The following is an 11,978-nucleotide window of genomic DNA, read 5'->3' as shown; positions in this document are numbered from 1 at the left end:
CTGACTAGATACAATAATGCCGGTGCTGCGGAGAAAACTCTTCCTCGTGATGATGTTTATCCGATAAAAACAACAGACGGATTGAACAAGATTGAATATCTGTGTTTAACATTATTTTACAAATAACGTAAGCTGGCTCGATACATTATTGTTGACTGTGCAACCTTGCTAACGTTAGCTTAATTTTACAACATTTTACAAAGACGGAGCTTTGCTTTAAACTGCCATGTGCAGTTATCCGGTTCATTTTCGAAAGAGCACCGCATATAATAAATGTTCTCAGTTTCATTTCGTTCTCCGTGTCTGTCTCGTTATTAACAAAATAAAGTAGACTTTATATCAGAAAGCTTACAAATCTCTCATGATGTGTTGATGCGGGCGGCGGAGAAGCACGTTTAATAACACGTGAGCCCTCACTAAACCAGCCAGTGGCCAAATACGGCGCGGCGCACAAAACCGGAGATTAAAGGAAAAACTTAAATTCGTCTGCAACCTGCATTGCCAAACAATAAGAAATACATACGAATTAATGTTCATGTATATCTTACATTTAAGTCTGTAAAAGACAGTATAGATGAAGTGAAAAAGCATTAAATAAGTCGTAACCATTTGGTGGCACATTAAAAACAAACAAACATTCGAATAGCATTTTTTAAATTCGAATTATTATTGCAGATCGAATATTCGAATATTCGAATATCCGTGCCCATCCCTAGTTAAGTTAATTTTATATTTATTTATTTATTTATTTAGTTTGTTTTGTTTATTTGCACATATGTAAGTATTGTTTAAAATAAATATTTTTTGTAAAAACATAGCAAAATGTTGGCTCTGTCTTTACGGGTTTGACAGTATGTCCTCCCTTTTTGGCCTTTGGAAAGAGAAGCTTGTACACAGGTTTCCCTTCAGATGTTCTCAGTTGTGGCCGTACAGCATTCTCATTAAAGTGCATTGCTGCAAGATATAACCTAAAGCACAAGACAAAGAATCTGTTCATGTCAACCTTTCAATTTAACACTAAAATTATGTAAATGTTCAAATGACAATTAATAGCTACACTATTATGTAACCTGTAAACTCTAATAGAAACATACTTTACTTCAGGTCTTTTAGTTAGAACAGCCTCAAACTGGTTTGCATTTTCAGTTGTGAGGGAGACGACGTACCTGCATAGCATTCCGATGAAGGGGAACACAACATTTTTGGGTGCAAAGTGTAAGATGACTTTGTGAAATGACTCTACAGTTGATGTCTGGTAATGTGGGCTCAGCTTTTCCACATCTGAAAGGACTCTTTTGTTAATCAGCACATTCTGTAGCCTATTTAGTGCTCTTGAACCTTGGGGAAAACCGATGTAATGTTATTGCTACAACAATTTACATAACATGCCCCACATAACTGCTTATGAGTGTTTTAGGCAAATAACACAACAAAGTTACACACCTGGTTGAAACCACTTTCTACGGTCCTTAGACAATCTTTGTGCATGTTTACACCTAGGGAAGGCTGGGTCAGAATGTGTGTGAATGTCTTGAATGTGGTTGATGATAGAGGTCCATTTGGCTAACTTCTCTGGTCCTGAAGCAGAGCTAGTGGCAGACCAGTACAGGTGGTTGATGATACTCTTATGCCACTTCTTCACCAAACTGCAGTCTTTCTCTCTAGAAATTTTCTCCACCTTCTTTGACAACCCTAAAGAAGTGAATTTACAGTTCAAACATATCACAGATTTTTTTTAATGACGAAGTAACCTTCGTAAGGGTTATGAATATGTACTTTAACCATGATAATATGAAATGTATTTTCTGTCAACCAAAATAAAAAACCATTACCTTTAGCCATATGCCAGACGTCATAATAGTGTTTGATTTTACGATCCTTCAGGAACTTTTGTATTTGTGGGTGACGGTCAGTGACAATGCAGTCCAACGTTACACCGCTTTCTGATAGGCAATTCAAACTTCGTCTAAGGCCCTCCTTTTCCATGTGGTAGCTTCCCCCTACCTCATTACTCTGTGTACAAACACACAAACATAAATATATGTGTAATATATTCATAAATGACATATTTAAAGGTGCAGTGTGTACATTTTAGTGGCATCTAGTGGTGAAGTTGCGAATTGCAACCAACGGCTCAGCCCACTGCACAACCTTCGATTTTAAAAGGCATAAAGAAGCTACGATAGCCACCACCGTACAAACGTGTCATCGTCGGAGACAACTTAATAAAACAGTTTGTCCGTTAAGAGCTTCTGTAGAAACATGGTGGCACAAAATGGTGACTTCAACGTAAGGGGACCCTCAGTGTATGAAGATAAAAACGTCTCAATCTAAGGTTATAAAAACATAACGGTTCATTATAAAGGGTCTTTATACACCACTGCTAATATAGTTTTGTATATTATTAGGCATTTCTTTCAAGAGATCCTTCTAAAAATTACACACTGCACCTTTAATATGTGTGTATAAAAAGTAGTCTGATACTACTATCATACTATACTATCAAGGGTAGTTTAGTAGTATACTTGCTATTTTTCAGCAATCGTACATAACAAGAGTATGTTGTCTGTAGTCTGCTGTTGTTGAAGTATTTTCGAATACCTGTACCAGCTGTATGTCTACAATGTTGTTGGTCTGCAAGTCCATCATGGTGTAGCTCCCATACTTCGCAGAATGTCCTGAAATAAAAATAATAAAGTTACTAATAAATTTGAAATACAGTAAAGTTATGTATCAGACACAAACAACTTCATCTGCAGATTTATGCGGCCTTGTGCAATGCATAGTCCTTTAAATAGTATGAAAAAATCTAAATGAGCATTTGTACCTGGCGAGTCTGCTCGCATGTCACCACCAAGAATGACACTGTCGTGCTGCGTCAAGTATTGTAGCTTCAAATTTTGCTCTTCATTCCACTTGTGGATGATAGCAGGTTGAAGGTATGTGTTGGCATGTCTTCTAAAAGCATCATATGTATGCGTTTTCAGGTACATCGCCCTAAACACCTTTAAAGTAAATATGAAAAAAATCAGTTGTCATATCTACTTTTGACTAATTTGGTGTGTATAAATAATACACTACCTTTTGCATCTTCAAAAAGGATGCTCCACTAAAATAGATGGCAGCAGACAACTGAAGGTTCCCCACAGGTGTGCTGCCAATGACAGGCTGACTCCTCCACTGCCTAAAAAAGTCACAGTGAGGGCACAGCTGGTCAATGGCTATGAAGGTCCCTCTTCTGCGTGGGTGGACATTACAAGCCCTGGTACAAATAGGACAATTCTCGAACAGGCTAAGGAGGCATTTTTCAAATACAATATACTTTGTATCCTTATGGAATGGCATTGATGTGGCACTGAAAGAAAACAAAGAAACAACATTGTGTCATTGAAACGAAAACAGGATAACTAATTAACAGTTTGTGTGAAAACATTGTTGAATTGTCAGATAAGTGTGACAGATAACTGTACTTACGAAACCTGTGAAGATTGTGTCTCAGTTGTAACAGACTGTGCAGGATCATATGTGGAATCTTGTGGATCAGTGACAGCAAAGGAAACATCCCCCATTTCCTGATCCTCCTCCAATTCAACACGGGGTCTTTTGGCTGGCCTTGAATCCTTCACTGGTGTCGATGTAAAAGGCAGCATTGTGGGCCATGGCATTGTTGGAGTTGTGGTGCCTACCGCCACACTTTGAGATGGCACTGTCACCTGTACGCCTAAAAAAAAAAAATAGTAGTATGGCAAATAAAGTTAACCCATATAAGATTTTAATAACTGGGCACAAATAAATTATGTTCTTTGTTCATCATTGCAAACAGATTTTGATGATTCAGAAAAGACCTATATTTAGCAGCAATTAATAATAATACACAATTAGTCTGTCCTTACAGAAGCACACTGGCTCTTAATAATAAATAACATTACCTTTGCTTCGAAGGTGGGGCCTCAATGTTGTCAAAGACAGCTGTGTTCCCTTAGATAAAACAATAAGATCATCTGTTTGACAGCCTACAGGGGCTGTGATGTACTCTGAAAGTCAAGCATGCCAACAGTCATACCGCAGTTTTCAAAAAAAAAAAAAAAGTGTAAAGATATTGTATAGGCTAATGCAAATCGACATGATCGCGCTGACAATCATTTCAGCGAGTGAGCTATCTTTGAGCAACCGTAGTAACCGTGTTAGTGCCTGATTTATGTGCTGTTGATGAAATATAGACTACATAAAAAATCTACCCGAACAAATGAATTGACATATGTATCTAGAGTTGTAATCAGGCAGGAATTAATATAAACATGCGCGTACATATCGTCATACTAAGTAACGTAGTTATCTATGTCATTTAGTTTGACAGTTAAAGAAAGCAACGGTTAAATTTACAACAGACGCATCTTGCGTTTGATCTTAACAACGCAGGTTAACTTATCAGTAACATTGTTTGCTTACGATACACCTTTACATTTAAATCGAAATCAACAGTAAATAAGTAAATAAAATCAATACTTACGGATTGTAGGGTTTGTAATTGCCATATTGTTGGAATTGCCCCCTTTTTTAGTACCAAACGCTGGGCGAATCCTGCGTGATATTGTCCCAGGTTCGAAAAACTGTCCGCGGTAAAATGGTCAGAACAAATTAACAATTTGTGATTAAACTGCTCCGGTATCCGGTTGTATATAAACATCAACCATGCCTGTTGACACTTCTTTTCTGTGGGAAGGGTATGAAAAGAGCTCACATGCCCCGCACAACCTGGAACATAACATTTGTTTCCATGTTCTGTCATTTTCGTCCTCGCTTGTTACTTTGTAATACCCAGATGATTACGCTGTGAACGTCCAGCTTGCCTCGAAGATGGGCGTGTATATGCAAATGTTGGGGGCGTATACATCTCGACAGTTACGTCACTGCCGGTGTTCTGTTGAGATCGGCCTGTTTTTCAGTGGATTTTTGAATGCATGGTATTTACTTGAGACTGAGGAAACATTACTGTTTGAGGCTCACGATATGTCATTACTATATACAGAGCTCTAATTATTCGGCTATGACGAGGTAAATACAGTTTAACATTCTTGGTCACCTTTAAAGGAATAGTCTACCCTTTTGCCATATTAAACTATGTTATTACCTCAACCTAGACGAATTAATACATATCTATCTTTTTTCAATGCGTGCACTGTACAGTGCCTAGCCTAGCCCCATTCATTCCTATGGTACCAAAAAAAAGTTTTATTTTGTGGCACCATACTTACTGGTATAACTCCTCATGTAACAGTCTTTAAACAGGAAAAACACAGAATTGTTTGGTGGCTTCCCTCTTTGGTACCATAGGAATGAATGGGGCTAGGCTAAATGCTAACACATTCACGATGCGCTGTACAGTGCACGCATTGAAAAAAAATAGATATGAATTTATTCGTCTAAGTTGAGGTAATAACATAGTTTAATATGGCAAAAGGGTAGACTATTCCTTTAATACTATAAATACATTGTTATTAACAGATTTGCACACATCCATTCATTACAGTCCGTGCTCAAGGTATTATAGTTTTGTGTTTCTGAGCATTTTGTCCCTCTAAGCATTATAAAGCCACAACTTACCGTCATTGAGGTTCATTGTCTCTCAGAATGTGTGTTGGGTAAGTGCAGTGAAACGGCAAGACTATGCTTTCAGGAATCATTTCTATAGTTTCTAAACTAGGAAATGTGTTTTGAAAGAGTTGAGTCTTTGGAACCATGATGAAGAGTGTTGATGTGTTTCTCTGAGCGTGTATCAAGCAATGGTTGGTGTTCATTATCACAGATCATTGCTATTGATGAATGTTCTTTAATCCTAATAAGCTTAAAGAAGAGAAGTGCATGATCAGAGTGGGCTTGTTTTTTGAAATTAAAAGAAAGAATATGACAAAGGTTGTTTTGTTTATGAAATCAAGCATTGAAATGTGTTTGTTTTTTGTATTCTAATTAGTGATGGGAAGTCTGACTTTTTTGTGAATCAGTTCTTTCGGACAGTTCGTTTCAAAGAACTGGTTCAAAAAAACGATTCACCAGTTCTTTAACGTACTTTACGTAATGACGTCATTCGCATCTAATTCTATCATCCAGGAGGGTAAATACATTTTTAAAGAAAATTCCAACTAAAGCACATTCAAAAACTTTTAACAGAAATCATAATCAAGCACATAACAACTTAAAATATAATCTGCACACACACACCTAACAAATACATTTTAGTCAAAAAGGTGTTTAATATAATTAGCTGTTTCATGCATATTTCGCGTAAGTTTTATGGTAAAATTAAATAAACTTACTTTATGTCTGTCAATCATCTTAGTTCATGTAGGCTATAGTATTAGCACAGCAACTCACTGATGTCCGTACACAGGAAAATCCCCAGTGTTAAATTAACTCTACCAGTTTTAAATCAACACTATTTGGTGTTTATATAATCCACACCAAGATCGGTGTTAAAAAAGACTGGTGTTAAAAATATAACTCTGAATCAGTGTTAAAGTTGATGAGATAATGAAGTGATGATTAAGACATTAATGGTAAACACCTGCTGGTCATTCAAATCAATTACATTTTGGACATTTTCCTGTCTCTAAATTTTTATTTTGATGACTCGTTTTCTGGAGAAAATACTAAAATAATAAAGAAAGACAAATTATTAAATGCAATAGATGAATACTGTTGGGTGTATGCCTGCAAAAGCTGCAATCTTTCATGTTTGCCTCTCTATCAGCATCTCTGTTTGAAAAATAAAATGATAACTTGCAAAGTTATTTTCTAAATGGATAAGTTTAACTTCTAAACAACTGTCAGAACAAAATACAAGTGCTCAACTATTCCATCATCCACACGCGTGATTAAGGCTATATCCACACGAAGCCGCTGCATTCCCTATCCGATCATTTTTTTTCCTTGCTCTAAAAAAATAATCCGTAAACACGAAACCACTGAAACCGACTGAAAGCGATGTAGTATATATGCCGGACCAGTATGGGGCGCTGTAATTCTGCCACAGATATACACTATACACGGAGAAGAAGACTTTGAGCATGCGCATAACTAATGTATGGTGTTGTCCATTATCGCTTATTGGTCACCACAATTGCATAGAAGCAATAGATTTTGCTGTAATACAGTTTTTTACGATTGCTATGACAGATTTTTCAATACTTTTAACAAGTTTTCAAAACTCTTAACACAGTTAGCACTACATCCACCTATGTAAGCTGTACTATTAACACATTTCTTGTTGGTTTAACACAAAAGGCATATAATTAACACAAATTTAAAATGCTTGAACTTCTTTTACAAACAAGCTCAAACAAGACCAAAACAATAAATTTTTAAAGTCAAATTTACAAATGCTTTCACACAGCATGTCAAAACAGATAACATCATGTGCTAAACCTCACTTATAGTCAAAGTAAACAGCTGTTTATATGATGAATTGAAACATAAATATATCCCCTGTATTTTATTCCATTGGGATTGAAAAACAACTTATTGTACCAATGCAAATATATAAATCACAGCTGATTCCCACCTAGGAAACACACTCAGGTTCTTTCAATGGTATACAATAGAATAGAGGAAAGGAGGGCCTCTATAGGTTGATCTTGTGTGGAAAAGGAACAATATGAGCAACACAAAAATAAGATATGTCTGCACGAGTCAGCGGAAGACCACCATGACAAGGGAGAGGTTTTTCTCCAGTCCCACCTGGATGTAATAGATGGTGCATTCCCTGACACCACACCTGAACACTGTCAGAGGTGGATAAGACATGGCAAAAAGTTCTTCACAAGATGCCTTGCCAGAGAAAAATCAGGTGTTATGTGAATGAGAACATGTGGCCAAATAGAAACGCAATAGATTACTGTAGATGATGAGATTTTCTTTTTTACTTTGTTCTTCAGTGGCTTTTCTGTTTGTATTTGTTTATTTTACTTTTTTACTGTAAATGGAAGTAATATTGAATATGTTTGTTATCTTGTAGTAATTTCCTGTTGTAAATACTGTAAAGTCTTTACTGCAACAATTCTACCTTTTTTCATAAACTGTACTCTAAGTTGAATGATTCATTTTTGTCTTGAATTGCTGCAGCAAAACAAACATAATGAATGCATTTACTAAACCCAACTAAACAAAAATATAAACAAGTTTTCAAAAGAAACTGCAGTGCAAAACTCAGTCTATAATCATACAAACAACTGTTTGTTGTATAAGGACAGACTTACGCATAAACTTAAGCAGTTTTTGTTTTTCCGTCTTATGTTTGTGTTTTTCATGACACTGTTTTATGATTGACTAAATGTTTCTGTTGGAAGAGAACATGTGTTGGTGATCTGGTATAACTTGTTGATTCTGAAACATGTTTACAGTGTTTTTGTAAACAGTGTGAGAGTTTAGTTTACAATGTGTAATTTTGAGGATAAAATTAACTGTTTTGCCAGTTGTGTGTTTTAGGTGTGTTGGTGTGTTAAGAGTTTAGAAAATTTGTTAAAAGTATTGAAAAAAGTGTCATAGCAATCGTAAAAAACTGTAAAGCTAGTAGGCTTTAGTAGCTTCTGTAGCACGAACACAATCACGTAGTCCGCCGTTATTGTTGTTGCTGTTACGTGTAACGCTTCGGACACGTGATGTGATGACGTTTTCGCTTCACAAAATATACAGATTGGCTGTACAGACGAAACCGCAAGGGTGTCGGTTTCAGATTTATCCACTTTAGGACCCGCTTTCAAAAAATAGCGGATTCAGTCTCCCAAAACGCCGGATCAGTGTGGATGAAACGCCAATACGATAACAAATTTATACGTATGCAGTGATACGCGTCTCCGTGTGGACAGCCCCTTAGTAGACAAATCTTCTTTCTGACGTGATGTCTCACAAGTCAAATAGACATTTATCACAAAATGTATCACATTAAATCTTAAAGGGGACATATTGTGAAAATCTGACTTTTTCCATGTTTAAGTGCTATAATTGTGTCCCCAGTGCTTCTATCAACCTAGAAAATGTTAAAAAGATCAACCCAATAACTTAGTTTTGGTAAACCATTTTCTGCAAGCATGTGAAAAAATAGGTCATTGTAATTTGGCCCATATTGTGATGTCAGAATAAGGTAATACCGCCCCCTTTATCTGCACTATCCAACCACAGCACAACCATTTAGTATGGAGAGAAAGAGAGAGATAAAATATTTCACAGCACAATTGAGTTTCAATTGCAACAAACCACCACCATTGTGATCAGTGGTTGCACTTCATCCGCTCATTTGCATTTTAAATGACACACCCAAAACGGCACACTTTTTCTCAGACCTATTTTAGACTTAGTTTACAGCTTAAAAAAAATCTCATAATATGTCCCCTTTAAGTTTGTGTTTGTTATGAGTTCATTTGAAGTCACCATTATTGTGATTAGTGTTTCCTTTAGTTAGGCATTTGTCCCTTGACCTTCACTGATCTAACTCTCCTCATTTAGCAATAGCAACAATGTTTTAGTAAGACCACTTGTTTGTTGCTTCATGTAGAGGGAAACCCTTCCAGTTCTTCTCAGATTGTTTATATTTATTATACTCTACTCTACAACTCATTGAAACATTTGATCACAAATTAATTATGTAGAAACAGGCATATAAAAAAGCTCTATGCAAATGACATTGTATGGAATAAGACTGCTGTCATGCTTTAGTGTTTTTTTGTTGTTGGTTTTTTGCTTAAAGGAATAGTCTACTCATTTTCAATATTAAAATATGTTATTACCTTAACTAAGAACTGTTGAATCATCCCTCTGTCATCTGTGTGTGCGCACGCAAGCACCGGAGCGCTCCGCTACGCCACGACAGCATTCAGCCCAGCCCCATTCATTCAATGGTACCATCCAGAGACAAAGTCAGAAGTGACCAAACACATCAACGCCCCTCCCACTCAAGACGAGCAGCCACACGAGCAAGCCTGGTGGCACAAAACAAAACACAGCGCCTTTCCAAGCGGATTCAAAAGAGCAACCACATCTCACGGCGCAATAGCACTTTTGGGAGCACTTCGACTCGCCTGAAAAGTCCGTTCCCCTTCTCACTCTCATAATGGGAGAGGGAGGGTGTTACTGCGCCGAGTCGAAGTACTGCCAAAAGTGCCATCACGCCATACAATATAGTTACTCTTTTAAATCCGCTTAGAAAAGCGCTATGTTTTATTTTGTACCACCAAACTTGCTCGTATAACTACTCGTCTTAAATAGGAAAAACGTTGATGTGTTTGGTCACTTCTAACTTTATCTCTAAATGGCACCACTGAATGAATGGGGCCAAGCCAAACGCCACCGCAGCGCAGCAGCGCGCTCCAGCGCCCACGTGCACACACACAGATGACAGAGGGATGATTCAACAGTTCTTAGTTAAGGTAATAACATATTTTAATATTGCAAATGAGTAGACTATTCCTTTAAGAGAGACTTCATGATTTCTGATACAAATCTCAACAATGGTGACCGTTAATGGTAAGAAAGCAGCAAAATTTTTGTCATGTTGCAATGCATGATGGGATTTATGAATGAGTTTTCTACAATCCTGGTACCCAGCATGCATTGCGGCATGAAGCTTTGTTGTTGATTGTCACCATGATTGTGTTTTATTGGCTGATTGTTGATGTCTCAGTGTGTCTGTCTTACACCACAGATTAGATTTGTGTAAACAATATTTAACTCTTCAGGGTATGTGGACTTTTACAGCACTGTTGGATTTCATGGGAGCTTCACAGGGTTGGCAGAACATAAATTAAACACTTATATTCAGTGATTACTTTTTTTATGATATCATTGAATCCCAAGACTTATACTTTCATACTAATTAACATAGTAACAGTTATAGACTTCATTTCTCTCATCTTCCTCTGCTTTAACAGATGTGTTTTATAAACACACTGCCACAAATAGCAGAAGAAAACTAACACTAAACTTCAAGACCCAAGTACCCAACTAAAGAAAACACTAATCGGAGCAATGGTGACTTACTTTATTAACCAGATTAACAACAGTTCTTTAGAAGTTAAACCTATCATCCATGTAACTCTGCAAGCAAGTTGTCAGAAAGTCTTTTATTTTGAAATCGCGTTAATATCATTTCCGTTCCGAGCGCGTCACATATTCATTCACGACTCTGCATTCTGTGGGATGGGTGCTCTCGTGTGCGTAATCTAAGCGAAAGTAAGTTATATTTTGAACTAATATGCAAATATTGCTATAGGACTCGTTTAGATGTTGTTTACTTGAACTTGCTTTATTGTTAAGTATATTATGCGCCTGGTTTAATACTTTTGCGTGTATTTCTTTAGTTAATAGGCATCACGTGACTGTTATAAGCCATTGTTAGACTGGAGATTATTTCCTTTACATTATGTCAGCTTTACGCTGTATTCATGAGTGCTATATTTCAGTTCTTGTACCCTTTTGTCTTACTGCTAAATTGTATTTAACATGTGTGTCACCGTTGTTTTATTACCGTTAGACGCATTTAGTGTGTAGTTCAGCACGTCTTGATCACGCGCCCTCACATAATGAGCGCATGGGGTGCAGCTGCGTCCGCTTCCACTAGAGGGAGGCAAAGACCACCAAATCCACTTAGTACTTTGCATTTACCCTTTGAATGCCTGTATATTAGTTATATATGACTCTTTCTAGGTTATTTGACTAAATAATTATATTTCAGTATTCTAATTCAATGTTTATTATTGTATTGGATATTTCTATATACCTCTGTACATTTTTATTATACTTTGTACATTGTGATTAATAATATTTTATTCTTTGTTGCTTTTGTAGACCACACACACACACACAGGGATGCAAACACGGCGCTTTTCGGCGCCTCTCGCTTTTTTCACGTCAGTTTGGGTGACTTGTGCGACTCGTGCAGATCCGAAGAGTTTTTTTTTTGGGGGGGGGGGGTCTGATGACAATGCCAC

General features: G+C 36.9%; 1 protein-coding gene and 1 non-coding gene across 2 annotated transcripts; one reads left to right on the top strand and one right to left on the bottom strand.

Annotated features, from left to right (window-relative positions):
- Positions 1-748: 748 nt before the first annotated feature.
- On the bottom strand, positions 749-4,004 carry LOC141359502 (uncharacterized). The gene is made up of 9 exons (XM_073862071.1): positions 3,930-4,004; positions 3,475-3,721; positions 3,082-3,355; positions 2,828-3,005; positions 2,602-2,678; positions 1,833-2,013; positions 1,444-1,692; positions 1,167-1,338; positions 749-968 (listed from the first exon to the last, which is right to left on the bottom strand). Exons 2-9 carry the CDS (start codon positions 3,663-3,665, stop codon positions 764-766), a joined length of 1,527 nt encoding a protein of 508 aa, XP_073718172.1. The 5' UTR covers positions 3,666-3,721; positions 3,930-4,004; the 3' UTR covers positions 749-763.
- Positions 4,005-5,661: 1,657 nt separating this feature from the next.
- Positions 5,662-5,876, top strand: LOC141361039 (small nucleolar RNA U3). The gene has a single exon (XR_012367088.1). It is a non-coding gene; the product is annotated as a small nucleolar RNA U3 (small nucleolar RNA).
- The last annotated feature ends 6,102 nt before the right edge of the window (positions 5,877-11,978 follow it).

This window comes from Misgurnus anguillicaudatus, chromosome 23 (genome assembly GCF_027580225.2).
Source record: "Misgurnus anguillicaudatus chromosome 23, ASM2758022v2, whole genome shotgun sequence".
Taxonomy (NCBI): Eukaryota; Metazoa; Chordata; class Actinopteri; order Cypriniformes; family Cobitidae; genus Misgurnus; species Misgurnus anguillicaudatus.
The sequence above is the reverse complement of the archived record's forward strand: the minus strand, read 5'-3'. Positions and strand labels throughout refer to the sequence as shown.